At 37.3% G+C, this 17,139-nt stretch overlaps 1 protein-coding gene across 3 annotated transcripts in view; it reads right to left on the bottom strand.

Annotated features, from left to right (window-relative positions):
- Positions 1-597: 597 nt before the first annotated feature.
- Positions 598-17,139, bottom strand: part of LOC121850339 (guanylate cyclase soluble subunit beta-1) — a 47,881-nt gene continuing 31,339 nt past the window's right edge. For all 3 annotated transcript variants that reach the window (XM_042341575.1, XM_042341578.1, XM_042341583.1), the window contains 8 exons: positions 15,347-15,577; positions 14,436-14,552; positions 14,201-14,334; positions 12,068-12,265; positions 11,584-11,821; positions 8,211-8,351; positions 2,645-2,799; positions 598-1,627 (listed from right to left, as the gene is read on the bottom strand). In XM_042341575.1, the coding sequence (XP_042197509.1) occupies positions 1,495-1,627; positions 2,645-2,799; positions 8,211-8,351; positions 11,584-11,821; positions 12,068-12,265; positions 14,201-14,334; positions 14,436-14,552; positions 15,347-15,577 (1,347 nt within the window). In that variant the 3' untranslated portion in view covers positions 598-1,494. The remainder of the gene's footprint in view (positions 1,628-2,644; positions 2,800-8,210; positions 8,352-11,583; positions 11,822-12,067; positions 12,266-14,200; positions 14,335-14,435; positions 14,553-15,346; positions 15,578-17,139) is intronic.

Below are 17,139 nucleotides of genomic sequence, written 5' to 3'. Positions count from 1 at the left end.
TCAGGTCCCCCGCACTTCCCACCCCACCATTGCTGGTCAGGCATTCAGCATCTGTGCCCCCACATTCTTCAACTCTATCCCGCAATCCCTCCGCCTCATCCACTCTCTTGCCTTCTTCAAGTCCCATCGAAAGTCCTCACTGTTCACCCGTGCCTTCGGCTACACTCCGCCCCTCACCTCCCCCTCACCGCCCTCCACCCCTCATGACCCCAACTCCCAGCTCGGGTCCAAGAAAAACCTAACTGTCCAGTGCCCTGGGACGTCTTTCCGACGTGAAGAGTGCTATCCAATTGTAATTTGTTGTTGTAATAAGGAACAATCTGCTTAACTCTTATCTTTTAAAATTCCCCCACTAATTTCCCTGCCATCCCAATATAATTGTGTGCCTTATGTGGCTAAAATGTGTTATTAAAATAAGCTAGTAATAATAAGTTAGTGCATTCATACTGAACAAATCTTTCACAAGGATAGCGTTTATGTTGACTAACTGTAAAGTAATTTCACGAAAAATGAATCCTCTATATTTGAAGTATTATTGTTATATTATTTTTTATGTTGGTAATTTATATAAATACATTTAACAAAGACACAGAACTCTAAGAAGGCTCCTTAACAAGTCAAAAATTAAAGACATCGGATTTCAATGTTTATGCAATATAGACGGGACAGACACATTGAATTATCATTGGATTAACCTTGTTACAACAGTAGTATGGTATACAACCCAAGACTTAAAACACTCATTTCTCTGTCAAGTACAGTGAACATAATGTTAATTATTGTTCTATGAGTATGTGGAACAGGAATGTTGGAAATCTACCTGGAAGTATATGTAAAATAGTGGATACTATTGGGAAGTTAGAAGGTTTTGAGGTTAGAAATCAGTAAAAGTCATTGTTTCCATTAACATAGAATGGGGAGGAGGTGAACAATGAAATTGTATCATTGTTAGCAGGACTACAGACTGACGTACAGACATTAATTACAACTATAATTTCAAACAACATTCTGACATTTTTGTAAACTTCAAATTGCTGGATGTTACCACTATAACTAGGCTGAGAAGCTTTAGTGAATGGGAAGAATTTAGTTTGGCACTTTCCGTGTCTGTCAGGTGTTCAGTCATGTTAATTCCATCAGTGACAGTTAAAAACAATACTGATCAATGTCATGAAAAGGCATGCAATAAAAAAAATCTAGAGGCAGGTTGTTTCCTGGTATGATTAATTAAATATTTCAGCACTTTGCACTCAATCTTGGCACTGCGAGACTTCACTTGTGACAACTACTTTAAAAAAAGGGTTTGCTGGTGTCAGTCAGTTATTCTCATGATAGAATAAAAATAAGAGGAACAATGTTAAAGATTAAATAGCATCTTGCTACTCATTGGAAATTTATAAAAATGTCCTTCATTGAAAGTAAACGCTTCACAATATATTAAAGAAGTTTTGCATTTTCAGTGTTTCGGGTCCAAGTGCATTGTTCTTGGATGAGTCACACTTCAGTCTCAGTGCATTTTCTGGAGAGAAACCAAACCTTCATTGGCTCCGTCTTGCCCTTCATACTAACCAGACCTCTGTACTCCAGTTGAAACTGTGAGTCTGAATTCTCTGCACCCATCAGACATCTAATTACAAAAAAAGTCTATATTGTAATATCAATCACATATTTCATCTTCAGCATTAAAAGCTAACTCAGAAAGCCAAAGGCAAGAAAGTGAGAGAAGTGCAAATTTATATGTTTTTTTCTGCTTTTCTGGAGGTAGGAATGAAGGCTAGGGTTGACACATTCTTGGCTAAATGATCTCGGTTGTAGGTATGAGCGGTGCCTTATTTGAACCAGGATTGATTGATTTTTGAAATTGGTTTTAAGTCTTTACTTACCTTGATTCTGTAGAAATTGTACAAAATAAATTAGATCTAAATTGTATTTTCTACAGTTTACGATTTAGAGTTAGTAAAATCTTAATTCTGATTTGCAAAAAGGATTTTTTTCAAATGTGCAATTCACTCTGTAGTTATAGATTACTGAGTTTGCTCAAGTATGGAAAAAAGGGGATTTTGTTTCTAAAATAAGGGCATCTTGCTGTGTTATTTGCAGGATTTTACAATAGAATTACTGGGGAGTGCTGCATTGCCAAAGATGCTATCCTTCAGATGAGATGCTAAATGGAGATCCTGTCTGCCTATTTAGGTGGACTCTAAAGATCCCATTGCACTATTTGAAAAGAGATGGAATTTCTCCCAGTGTCTTTACTAACAGTTCCCCAGATTAAAAGAATGATAATTATGGCTGTTTGTGGGACATAGCTGTGGGTAAATTGGTTGCCACATTTGCCTAAAAATACAATCACTACTTTGGAGCAAACTCTCTGGAATGTTTTGAGAAGTTCTCAATTGAATTCTGAATAAGATCAATGAAAGATTATTGTTATTATTGTCATCAAGGATTGCTTACTACAAAATGTAACAAATTAGACCCCACTGTCGCGAGATGATAACTGTATTGTTCATGCAGCTATTCAAGTTTTACTTTTGTGGTTTATGATGACAGCTGTACCTCACAACAGCATTACTGTTGCCTAAATGTTATCTTATATCTAAAATATTTTTTAGAAAAAAAGCATATTCTTAATATCCCTCACCTGTATGTGTACTCTGAGACATTAATTCTCCCTTTTTCTCCAGTAGTCTCTGTCCTGCTGGTTAGATTAACAGTATTTCCAAACAAGCAATAGCGAGGCATCCTCTGACCTATGACACCAGTAACCACTTCTCCAGTGTGAATCCCGATGGTAATCTGAAATGGGAAAAAAAAGGTTAAAGATTATGCAATATCTTGGCACACCAGCAGCAATCGAGTTAGGAAACTGTGACACATATGTAAAATGTAGGAGTTTATGTATTGCATGGTTGTGTACACATAGAAATGTTTGCAGGTTACTGAGACCACAGTGTGTTGTCAACGTATTTGAAACAGTGATGGTAGATTACTTCTCTTGACATCAAAGCAGCTTGACATTCAGTTGAATTACCTGAGTGCTATTTAAAAGGAATTTAGAACAAACAGACAAGAACATAAAAATCAAGGTGAGGGATCCAAGCCAACATATTAGTGTGTCAACAAGGATGAATAGAGTAGCAGGAATAATTAAATAAATCTATTTCACTATTTCATTTTAGGAAGCATTTTTTCACTCAAAGGGTGGTAGAAATCTGGAACTCTCTCCCCCAAAAGGTCGTGGATGCTGGATCCATCCACACCTTCAAGCAAGAGATTGACAGATTTTCGGTATTAAAGGATATGTGGGGAAAGCGGGAAATTGAAATTCTAGTAAAGATATAGATCAGCCATGATCTAATTAAATGGCGGAACAGGCTCAATGGGCTGAATGGCCTACTCCTGTTCCTATGTTCCTATGTTAGTTGATGTCGAGGGTGAGTTTTAACAGGAATTATTTAAAGTAGGAGATGGCGTGGTGAGTTTTGATTGCTACACAGAGAGGACATGAGGTTAAGAAGAGCATATACAACAATCTAGTGAGGAAAGATGAGAATTAAATTGGGTGAAACATTGATCATTATAGTACCGATAATAAAAAAACTGGAATAGACGTGATGCATCCTGAGAATGGAGGTTAGTAATGAGGGGCGCATTAACTGTAGGGTAAGATGTTTTATATTATACCAGCAGTGCAAGAGAGGGATTTTCCTAATGTCAAAGTTGTTATAGTTAACAGCAACTCTTAGCAACTTCAATCTTCAAAGATGGAACCTGTAGCTTTATTCCTTTCATTCCTTTCATGAGGCTTTTACTTAAAAGAGTAGGCGTCATAACAGGTTTAAATCACTTTGAGATTTGTGTCAGAAGCCAGACACAAGCCAGACACACATTATGGGGTATAGTACATAAGTAGTTTGGAATATATGTGCATGCAATCGCCAGGATGGTGGAAGGCGAATTAGATGGACCTTGGTCTTTTTTTGTCTAGCATTTCTTATATTCTTATTAAGCTGTATTAGTGATTTCAATGAAACTTCCAGGGCATTTTCCGTCCGAGATGAGTATGTAATCCTAAATTTTTAATTGCATTTATTGGTAAACAAACTATTTTAAAAATATGCTTTGATGAACATTGCAAAACAAAATTCTGGCACTGACTGAAGAAAAATTTAAAGTGGTTTAAATCATGCGGTACCATTTAAAAACAAGAACTAAAAATAAATCCCTGAAGGAAAAAAGCAGTCTGTTTTCCTTCAGCGACACCACTTAAAAGCTGTTTCATCTCAGCATATCAAACAGTCATAATTTTGGGTACAATATTATTGGCACACGCCACAGTAACACTTTTAAGTTGCTTGTCACTATTTTTTTCCATTGCAAAGCTGAAGATGATGGAGCCTTTATTGGACAACATGCAAACAATATTATGATTTATGCACATACTTCTTGATGCTCAAGAAGCATTAGTCTTCAATTCCAAACATGTCTTTAATGTAACTTATAAACTTTTATTCTCAATTTGGGTTTATTTTTAAAATTAGTTTTGTGCAAACAGTAACTATAATTTTAAAAATCAAATTTGTACGTAACATGGATTTTCTTTTGCTGGATATTGAATGTAATAAACGTTGATCTCTAATAAGAAGCTATTTTGCTTTTAAGTTGTAACATTGTTTAAGAAGATAGCAGACATTTTTTTTTAACTTCAATCACCAAATATTAAAAACTTCACCTGTAGTTAGGGCACTGCTTCTTCAGTGTTAGCTTAACTAAAATAATAATAAGCTTTTCATTTGATATAGTATATTATCACATTGTTGAAATGTCTCAAAAGAATTGCAAAAGATTTACTGAAGAGTGTAGTGACTTTGGACTTTGAACAACAACAACGTACATTTATATAGCACTGTTCACGAAGGTTAGGGTCTCGGAGATAAATATGGCAGTCAAGTTGCATCAGCAATGTCCCACAAACAGCCATGAAGTGAATAACCAATTTTATCTGGAGGATTGCTGACCACGACAACTTCTAACTTACTGTTGCAGTCCCTTACAGATATAGATGTGCAATTATCGTGCTGTCTCGGTGTGAGGGAAGGGGGAAAGGAAGATGGTTATCTCATCCAATGTCTTTAGAATCGATGAGAATCCCAGTCTACCTATCTGTGCTAACATTGGATATATATTGATCATTATATTTTGTACTACAATATACAATGCTGATGTGCAGACTCAGCTTGTAGAAAATGATTACTTTGTGTTTACAGATTTAGGCATTAAATCAAATAACCTCAAACTGATGGAATATCTACATGAGCCTTGGGGTGTGCTCCCGATATGAAAGGCTCCAGATAAATGCAATTTGTTTTTATTCAGGAAATAATCAACAGTAATGAACGCAACAAAACTACTTTTTAAAGCAATCAAAATTTCACAAATAATTATGATTAACGAGAAAATCCATTTTCTTTGTTCTTTCAATTGTTGAATATTAAGAATATAAACAGTATGAACAGTCATGACATCATTGGAGGTCCTGGCTCAGAAATCTTTTTGAGACTGAATATGACTGAGCTAAGATAACATACAATTAATACTGATGGGCCATGAAGATAATGGCACAGATAGCACTTCATCTCCCGATTACCAACAGTAACTCAGTGACTCATTCAGGCCACAACCACCCAAAAATGAATAGCACTCACTGTTCAAGGAAAAATATATAATAATCCTTGCATATAAAAGTCATCAAGAAGTCAAAATAGACAGTATTACAAATCTCAGGAAGTATCTGATTTCTAAAAAGACAATCATTATGGTATGCCTCTTTCCTTAATAACGTAGTCAAAATTGTATCCTTATTTCATTAACTACCTTACTTTGGCTGAATATTTGAAATAGATTAGAATAGGGATCTTTTCACACAGATAATGGATATATGACTCAGAAACCCAGTCAAAATAGTCATTTCTGCCCAAATGAGGTAATGTTTTCTGAGTTCCTGAAGCATAGGAGTTGCATGTGGAGGGAAGGAGATCAGAACTAGACGGTAATTGAGAAATGGGAAAATGAATAATTTTTCCTAAGTGCTTTTGCTTGTTTGGATGTATCTGTGCAATACTGGTATTCCTGTACAGAGTGATGGGTGAAGTCCATAAAAGAGACAGATATTGAGTTGCTACAGAAGGAGCAAAGGAGCCATGGACCAAATGGTGTAACTTTAATAATTTCGATAACGCTTTGTAAAAAGTAGAGTTATACAAGTGTGTTTTGAATAGACATAACAGTGCAAGAATGTTTCCAGAAATAGAAATATTCTCAGCTTTAAAACTTCACCACATAAACAGCAATGCTATGTGGTACAATATATTTGTCAATTATGATAGATGTTTTCTAAGTTTCTGATTCTTGTATTCAGAATTTATAATAATGAAAAGAATAATTTGAAATATGTTGGCAAAGGCATTGGCAAAGCTGTTGGCAAAACACCGATTTGGATCCAATTGTTCAACTAAGGTGGAATATGCTGCTGTTTTGGTATGTCCAAGAAGCCGACAGACTTGTCTGTCACAGACAAACACATAGCGAAATCTAGCAGGAGCACATCATCATGTAATTTTGTCTCATCATCTCTTCAGATAAGAATTAGAATAAGCAGTTAGACCCAATCAATTTGCTATATCCTATGAACCACAGAACTACTGGGCAAAATCTTCAACATTCACAGGGTTAAAAAAACAATGTTAAAATCCAAATTTTCAATCCTGGCAAAAAACTGGTCTTTTGAGACTAAAGTTCTATCATAAAGATCTTATCATTCAAAAGAACTTTGTATGTAATTAATAAAAGCTGTCCTGATAAATTTCTGCAAAAACATTGGAGTGAATGTTGGCATTCCCGCTAATGTTCGGCTAACTAAATCAAATTATTTTCTACTATGGTTTCAAAGTCTATATTAATCTTTTGATGGAAGATTTAAAAGCTTACAAACTTGAAATAAAGTTTCACTAATTTTTCTATGAAGCGTGTTGTTTAACTTTTCAAAGGAATGATGGAAGAGAGGAACAAGAGAAAAATGGTTACGCAAAGCCATGACTGACCAGTTAATATCACTACCATGTAGTTCAAATATGGACTGCCTATTCCTATTAAAGTGACAACAACAACATTACATTATATTTGTATAGGGCCTTTCGCATTGGGAGGATGTCCCAAGGCTCTGGACAGTCAGTGTTTCAGACCCGAGCTGGGGGGCGGAATTGGGGAGGATGGAGGGCAGGGGGGAAGCAGGGTAAACGAAAACACGGTCAAAGCGGCGATGGACATGAAGCAGGCCAGAGCCCGCTGAGCGGAGGTAGCTGGCAGGATGGTAGGGGGTTAGGAGGACGCAGAGGTAGTGGGGAGCAAGGCCATGGAGGGCTTTGAAAGTAAGGACCAGGATCTTGAACTGTATCCTCTGTGTGATGGGAAGCCAGTGGAGTCGGGCGACGAGGGGGTGACAGGGTCATGGAGCCTGGTGCGGGAGGGGACACGGGTTGCAGGGTTCTGGATGATCTGCAGCCTATGGAGGGAGTAGTCAGGGAGGCCGACAAGCAGGGAGTTTGCAAGGTCAAGCCTCGATGCTATGAATGCGTGTATGAGGGTTTCAGTGGCCTGCGGTGTGAGACAGTGGCAGAGCCCGGCGATGTTGCGGAGGTGGGGGAAGGCAGAGTGTTCAAGGCATGGATGTGGGGTAGAAAGGATAGTTGAGGGTCAAACAAGACCCCAAGGTTCCGGATTCGCTTATGAAGGTGAAGTGTGCAACCGTGGATGGTGATGCTGTCAGTGCCTGAGGTGTGAAGGTGACGATGGGAGCCAATCAGGAAACCATCAATCAATTCCCAATTGTGACGTACACAGATGGGTTCTGTAATGCACAAGTGCAAAGAACAATATGGAATTTGTGATGATGTGCAAATACTCATTGGCCATTCACATCATGGCTGCTATGTTTCACAAATTCACAAATTGGCTGCTGTTTTTGTCTACAAAATATGAAACACTGCACTTTACAATAAATTCCGTGAAATGCTTTGAGATGGCTCCGCCATGTGATCAAATGCAAGGATTATTATTTATTGTTATTCATGATAAATGTCTGCAGCATGTGACCGGGATGTCGGGAGGAATGTGTGATTTTATCACACATTAAATTTTCCATAACTTACCTGAACAGGTTCCCCGTCTACCATCACCTGTCCTGCTATCTCCATCATGTCCAGAGCAAGGTGGCAGATAGAGCGAGCGTGATGGACGCATGGCTCTGGCAGGCCACTCACAGTCATGTACTTATCACCAACTGTTTCCACCTGGATAAGACAACATGCCCTTTTATATGTTGGTTAACAGAACAATTGACATTTATATGGCACCTTTCACATCCGCAAGACCCCTCAAAATACTTTGCACTGCTGGCTGGGCACCCAAATTGAGGGGTGGAAGCTGAAGAGGGTGGGGAGAGGAAAGATGACAGAAAGTGTGGCCAAAGAGCTAAGTATTGAGACGAGCTAACTTGGATTCATCATTGGTGTCTCTTCTGAAAATCAGCTGATTAGGTTTGACAGCTTATTTTTCTGTCACACTAGTTCACATTGGTTCACATAGCCTAATGCTGTATATAATGTGCAGTGAATTAACAGAACTGTTTCTTGATTTGGGGGATTTAACCAGAGACACAGAAAACATTTGCACGTGAATGTACTGTATGTCTGCTTTGTAGAAAATTTCTGTAGTGGCGTCAAAACAAATTCTTTCCAAAATTATGTGTTTAGATCATTTAAGATGGATTTTTGTGGGGGGTTTTAAAATTGATTGTAATATTGATCTATGAAATAGTAATAATATGAGCATTGCAATTGCTATTCATATCTACAAATTATAGTGAGCCACATTTCACAGTGCACGTACAACCAGCCAGCTCACTTCCTGCACACTGGCTGGTTCCTGTCCTAAAATAAAGGTCAATTTCGAAGCCATTAGGTGCCTGCCAACATCATTTCCTGTTTGCTTCAGATATGTGAAACAAGAAGTTCCATTGGGGCAACCTAATGACCCAGATGTCAGCTATTTTAGCAAAAAAAAAGTTGCCCGGTGAGCAGGATTTACTTTAGGATGCACCAAGACAATAGAACAAGAGGATATAGGTTTATAATTGCAAAGGGAAATTTCAGGAGAGACACCAGGAAGTCTTTCTTTACTCACAAGGTGGAGCAGGTTGCCAGGAAAGGTGGTGGAGGCCAATACACAGGACACATTTAAAAAGCAGCTTGATGCTGTGATGGGAGTATGGTACGGTGGGTGTTCTAGAGGGATGGGATCAGATAAGCCAAAGGGTCTTACGATCTGAACCAATCTTGTGACCTCGTGAAACAAGTGGACTGGCTGTGTGCCTGCATAGTGAATGGGGTTCACACTGAAACTTAGCTAAAACCATATTCCCCCTATGCATAAGTGCATTAGACTCTTCTGCACCACATTCAGATTTATTTCTATGGTCAATGTACATAAATAAAATACTTTAATTCATTAGTGTGATTGTTATCTGTTGTGATGGGTGTGATGTTAAGTTGTATTGACATGAAACTGCAGCTTAAAAAAAAAGCACCAAGGGACATATTAATTTATAAAAGGTTTTCTTTAACATTACAACGAATATACTGCTCTAAACAAAGACCAATCCATTAATCTAAAATGCTTTCTAATATTTCCTTTAGGGATTTCATTGCCTGTATACTGACTGAAGCATTAACTGATAGAGTTCAAGTGAATCATACATTGTGCCAAATAGTGTAACAGCGATGCATCTTTTTAAATATATGAAACTAATGAATAGTAAATGCATTTAACAATATTAAAATGGGCAGCAAATTTAAAAATCAATAACTCACATGTATATTGGTAATTAATCTCCGAAGCCTAACCTAAATGGCCAGATATAATGAATATGTTGTATAAGAATATTCTACCATTGTATTGAACTATATTTAAGCCAATAAAATCTAGTGTCAGAATTATTATTATTATGTAATGGTAGGGCAAAGCAGGAAACTGTAACAAAGATAGCCCTGTGACCTAGGGTGTTTCTTTCAGTGTCCTAGTCAACAAACCCCAAAGTATAAACAAAGGTCATTCATCTTCAACTCAATTCTCTGGGGATAGGAGCCATTCGAGGCCTAGTGTGGCAGAGGACACTAGCTGCAGAGCTCGGGATGATCTGCAGCTTGTGGAGGGAGGAGTTGGGAAGTCTGGTGGGCAGAATTGGCATATTTCTATATTTCTGACATCCATAATCCACTGGTCAGCGAACTGTGCACAAGTCAGTCTTGGAGGTAATGGAAAACAACAAGGTCGCCTCATTGGAAGCCTTAGTTAACGGCTTGGTCTCCCACTCAAATAAAAGACATCGCTCACTGCTGTTCACATACTCTAATTTAGTGGTTACTTAAATCTTGCTCCTAGTGCTTCTTGCAGATACACTGATGGCTCAGGTTATATAAAAGTTCAGAATGTACTAAGGGACACATCCCATATTATTTGTCTCAACTGATGATTTCAGTTCACTCTCTGATAATTTTACACAATTAAGCCTACACTTGTTTATTTAAATAGATGTTAATAATATGCAAAATACATTAATGTCCGAACTACCAATTTCTATATGCAGCTTAAATCAAAAGGCACTAAGGGCTGAATGGCCTTCTTCTGTGCTATAAATTCTATGGTTTATTTAACAATAATTTAATTAACAATAATTAAATTGGTCATTTTCAATCTACGACTGTTTGTGGGACATTGCTGTGCCCAATTGGCTGCCGCATTCACCCACAAACATGCAGTCAATTCACTTTACAGTGTCTTCTGTGAAGCTCTTTGGGACGTCCTCCCGACGTGAAAAGCGCTATATCAAATGCAAGGATTATTATTATTGTTATGGTTTCATGAGTATTAAGCGAGCATTAAAGTTTTTGCCAGGATTAAAAATTTGATCCATGTTTTCTTAAGATAATGATTAGTTAGACTTTCACATTCCTTTTTGGCAGTCAAATAAATTTAATAGTTTATAAAGTTTAAGAAAATTATAATTTTGGATTATGTGCTCGGATACTGGGCATTTGGGCATCACCAAAAGAACATTATAAAATGCAAAACGTTTAACTGTCTGAGAGAGGTGGCCAAGGTTATTCAGCTGGGAGCTAAAGGACTTTGAAGAATGCTGGCAAGTATATCATGCTGTCATTTTCTGTCTCTGATGATCAGAGATACATTGAAGATTGCCCTGATCAAGTCAATCACTAATGGCTTACTTTTTACTGACAAAAAGCAGTTTAGAATCGTTTTATCATCCAACGAACTTACTTCCACTTCCCAAATGGGTCTGCGGGAACCAGTAGAAAAAAGAAAGTGGAACCTTTTCATTTCAGTGCTCTAAGACGCTATCCTGTGCAATAGGCACCATGTAAACGCAAGTTGTTGTAATATCTGCCGTTTTGATTGGGGGGGGAGGGGTGGTGGGTTGGGGAAACACAAGAATTCTGCACTCACCTTGTACACGTAAGGGTTCTTGCGTGAATCTGTGAGGATGTCAAACCTTGTATAAAGATCGTTGAGAAGATTTACGATTTTCATGGCCCCTTCTGCTGAGGCATGTTTACTGCAGAAAGAATTAAATCCGACAATGCCACTGAAAAGTATTGTGACGTTGTCATACCGCTTCGCAGGAATGGGGCGTTTGTGCCTCAGCTCATTGGCAACAGAATGGGGAAGAACTGAATAGAGCAATCTGAAAAACAGGTGAATGTTTTACTGGAATAAGGTACCTCAACGCACGGAATTCTACTTTGTTACCAATGTTAAACAGTGAGATTCACTATCAGCAAAGCATTCTAAGATCTTAGATACACATTAAAAAAAAACTTTCATCCCAATCAACGGTTCCAACTCAAAACTATTATTGTTTGGAGGAGCTAGTCATTTATTAAAAGGCCGCCTTTTTTTGAAATGTTGTTTGAAATGCTGGTTAGCTTACCTATCTGTCTTTTTCTTTTCATCTTCTAATGCTCGAAGGGTGTGTTGCAGTCGATCAGTCAAGATTTCTAACTCCTGTGTAAGCTTGTACTCCTCTCTGAACTGCTCGCCGAGCAGAACCAGATCACGTGTGGCGTCATGCAGTGGGATATCACTTAGATAAAGGCCCCTTCTGGTCAAGTCATCCAAGTTCATCACACTAAATTACACATGATATTTTTTTAAAACAAAGCATTAACTTCATCAAAACATTCCAATCAGAGCAACTTGCTGCCTTTGTTTTCCCATTGCTGAACCAACTGTACTTGTAAAATAGGTTTCAAATTAATAAATGTTATCAACCATCACTGTTGCAATCGCATAAAAGCCAATGTAAAACATGCCTACTGCTAACAGTTCAAAAAGTAAAATTTATATCCTAATATATAATTAGGACACATCATATTGCAGACATATTATATTGCACCATTTGGGATCTTTAAAATCGCACCCCGTGTTATAATGAAGCATGAAAGTGGGTTTTACTGTGCAGAGAGTGCAAAGAGAAATAAATAGACACCTTCCCAGTCAGCAGGTCACTGCAAAATCACTTCATGTTTTATGCACACAGGTAAAGTGAAAACCCAGAACTTGGCTAAAATGGTCATTAATTTGCCACCGACATCACTTCTCCCTTCACTGTGCAGGAGTAAGGAACCACAAGTGAACCAGAAGTTTCCTATTTTACCATGGAAAGCCAATCCGCAAGTGACAAACGAGCTGGTCAGCTGCAGACACATGCAATGAATGGGCTCCTCAATGCAACCGATTTATAAGTGGTAAGTGTTGAATCTATTTATTTGGGATAAATAATCAAGAAAAACGCAAAGAACCAGACTTCAATATAACTAACTACAGATTTCAATGAAACAATATATTCTATAACTTATTAACTTCATACGAACAAAACTGGGAATGTTTATATTCCAAGAGTTTGGTACAATCCAAATCAAGGTATCATTTCCTTGTTTTTTTTAATTTAACTACATTAAGTTTGACAAAATTTTACTGAAAGCAAAAAATTATGGAAAAAGTTCTGTAAACTCACTTCCTTTTTAATAGCTGCTTCTCTCTCCACACTTTCCTTTCTTTATCTCGCTTCTCTATGTTTTATTTCTTAAGGTCCGAAAGTCCAATTCTTATGATCTCTTCGAGTTAAAATTTAAGAGTACACAGAACTGTGGAAAATTCTTAAATTCAATCTTATTTTATTTGCTAGTTTTCCAGTTCTTAAAAAGGACTGGGTTTACATTTTAGGACAAACCATCTTACAAACTATGACTAGATAGAATTTGAAGCCTCTTGTGTCTTATTTAGACCTCATCATCTGCTGTGCTCAAAACCATTTTACAGACCAAGACAAGATGCAGACAAATTCAATGAACCAAAGAACTATGATATCTGTTTAACTACACCAATGTATATCTGAAAAATCTACCAGGGAACAAAATATATTCTGGTAATAGTAATAAGATCCAGTCTCACCTTTGTGCCGTCACTTAAAAGGTTATTTGTACACTGGGACAAATACCAAACGTGACTATGCATTGAATAATAATCATATTGTGGACTCTCATGAGGAGATCACTAACACTAGGGATGTTATAATAATAATAATCCTTGCATTTGATTTAGCGCTTTTCACGTTAGGAGGACGTCCCAAAGCGCTTCACAGAACACACTGTAAAGTGAATTGACTGTATATTTGTGGGCGAACGCGACAGCCAATCGCGCACAGCAATGTCCCACAAACAGTCGTAGATTGAAAATGACCAATTTATTATTGTTTTTTGTTTTGGAGGGATTATTATTAGGCGTGTGGAGTAAGGAAACTTGCCCAAGGTTTCGCCCTCTGCCTGGAATTGAACTCAGGTCTTTCGCTTGCAAAGTGAGTGCTCTAACCACTGAGCTACAGGACTCCACTGGTGTTGGTGTATTTAACAGCCTCGTGGCTTCATGGGAGCTTGTGGTTCTAGTTCAAACAACCATTGTTTTGAGAGAAAAAAAATCTAATTACACAAATTACCTCTGGGCTGTTTGTCGATTGCCACTAACGTAACCCGCTACATAGATGTTTCACAAGTGAAGTGCATACCTGGGAGAGCACAGGAAAAGGATATTGTCAGCTTCAGGTAGGTAGATCATCTGGCCCTTCAAACGCAAACAGCTGATTTCAGCACCTGTCAGGTCATCATCAGATTCTGCTTTTTCAACATTCAGCAATCCTTCCTAGAGGGAAACACCAGGACATATTTTAATGACCCAAACTAATCCCGAACTAGACATTAGTGGGAATTAGCTCTACGTGCACAAAAAGAGACTCAGGTTACCTTACTTCTTATCACAAAGACTGTGTTGATGTGGGAGAGGATTCCATGGAAGGTGAAGTCAATATGTGGTCGAACCAGAGAAAAAACTGACAAGAGGTTACAGCTTCCAGGCTGCAGCTAAAACAATGAACAAATTAAATACAATTGATGTGACACTACTGTACCTGAAACAATATCACTGAAAATGAATCTATTCCATAGTTAATAAATAAAAAGATAATTTTTTTTAATTCTATCCTTAATTAATGAGCATAAAGATGAAAAAGTAAAACTTTCCATAAAATATAAAACTATTGTTTAGTTCATATCATTCAGTCAAATGCCCCTCTATCAACAATTTGTCCAACAATTTGCTTCAAATCTAAACTTGGAATGACCCTACACGAGTGTAGCATTTGTCCACTGTGTATACCAGCAAGCTTTAGGGCCTACGTGAGTGAGATTACAAATTATTGGCTGTTATGTTCTATCAACTTGCATCCACCAGGTCATGGATGTCATCCAAATTCCTTTGGGACTCTTTTGTCCTTATATTCATAATTGACAGTGGCAGGTGCAAATCCAGTTATGGTGGTTCTTATCGAGATCCGATCCAATTAATGAGAAATTAATTTAAAAAAAGCGCACAAATATAAGCAAAGTTCTAGATGAGGAATGGAGACATTCTTTGAAGTTGTTAAATTTATAAGTTAGTTCTTCTGAATTTATTGTAATCGGTAATATTTTATCTTTTAATACTATCAGTCAAAGGTCTCTTGACTAGGTTCAACAACTTGCTTTAACTAAGCTTGGAACGACACTTCACCTAGATGACATCTTTCCATTACGTATACCAGCAAGTTTTAGAGATTCTGTGAGTGAGATTACCAGTTTACCAATGCAAATGGAAAGGGTTATTATTGGATGGTTACCTGTGGAAGAACACGATATATTGCATTCCCACACTGTGTCACCAGGAACTCCCTATCAAACATAATATGGAAAGGAAATGCTTTGCAAAATGTGTCTGGACTGATCCTGGACTCTTGGGTACCATTCTCTTCAAAACGATCCTGGTCTTCAGAGCAATCCTCTTCTGCTGAGTCTTTCTCTTCAATCAAGAATTGAATGTGATCACACTCTTCAGTCCTCTGCTGAATCACCTTAAAAGTTTAAGCAAGTAGAGAAATCAGCAAGATTTGTTGATCTTTTAAATGTAATCTCAACAGTATCTAAGGATCCTTCATCAGCTGTTTCTTCAATCGGAAGAATGCAGTGACCTTCACAATGAGTTTAAAATCTAATACAGCTGTTCAGTATTTCAATTAACCTAACAACTTTATTATATAAAAAAAATTATAGAGGCATATTTGCTAATGTAAAATATTCTAAAACTGATGTTCTAAAAGTGACATGGTACCTTTAAACTGAAAATAAGAAACATCATAAACCATCCTGGGGGAAAAATAAGGGCATGCTTTTCAAATATTCTCAGTTTGTGAAACTGAATGCAGACATTTTATTCAAGAGGGAAGTAATAGAAACACATTGGGGTGATTTTCTGATCATTGGTAAATGCACTGACCTTGGTGGATGATGTGTCCGATTTTTATATGACTATTAAATTTACAGACTTTGGCAGTACGAGTGGGATTCTCTATGAGCATAAAGTACTCATGTAGATACCATGTTCACACAGCAACATTCCAAAAGCAGCATAAACTGTAATGCCACAAGCTTTGTCATCATCACTTAGCTTTATATGGCAGCTAAAGTCATGTTAGGTTTACTATCCTATAAACACAACATTTATTCAACGACGGTACTGCCACATCACCACATACGAAGTAGGGCTACATATTTAAAAACTCCTAAATATAATTTTAAAAAATCTAAAGTACATTATCACTTTAGAAATATTTGCCTTTTTTTAAAACTTCTAGCTAAAGTGAATATATAACTGTGCATATAGATTCTATAACAAAAAATATTTAATTGGTAAGATCATTTAAACAGTGAATGTCAGGTTTTTAAGTTAACAGTGAATCTCATTTGATAATGCAAGTGTGTTACCGTACTAGACTGTCAACAGATGAGAATCCAGGGTCAGACTGCTCATTTTTTAAAAAACATTTAATAATAATCCTTGCATTTGGTATAACGCAGTATCACGTCTTCGAGACGTCTCAAAGCACTTCACAAAATATACTGCAAAGTGAAATGACCGTATATTTTGTGGGTGAAGCACACATAAATTACACTGTTCTTCGTATAATGTAATCCAAGCTTGAACTAACAATATGGAGCTGAATCACTCTCTGTCTCATACCTGTTAACCGACTCCAAAATGTTATGTGGCGTGTAGTTAGCTTTGAGTTACATGAGCTAGAATCAATTACACAAAAGAAATTGAAATTCTGAACTGAGGCTTCTTCTCTCATTCCCGCTAATGAATTGTAATACCTGCAGGTCACACTGCAGGAGCCGCACCAATGATCTCAATTGGCAGGATCGGAGCACGCTATTGCCATGGTTACTATACTTTTAAACATCAAGATAAATCATCACTTACGACTTCAAAGATGTCAAACCACTCTCCTTTCTCCTCTGCATCCTTCATAACAAATCTTTTGAGGACTTTGATGTAGTACATTTTTTTCTCTCACCAGAGAAATGCAATGAGTTAATGCCTCGCTCTTTCCCTGACCTTGTTCCAAGATCGGTC

This window comes from Callorhinchus milii, unplaced genomic scaffold (assembly GCF_018977255.1).
Source record: "Callorhinchus milii isolate IMCB2004 unplaced genomic scaffold, IMCB_Cmil_1.0 Scaffold1, whole genome shotgun sequence".
In the NCBI taxonomy this organism is placed as follows: Eukaryota; Metazoa; Chordata; class Chondrichthyes; order Chimaeriformes; family Callorhinchidae; genus Callorhinchus; species Callorhinchus milii.
The sequence above is the reverse complement of the archived record's forward strand: the minus strand, read 5'-3'. Positions and strand labels throughout refer to the sequence as shown.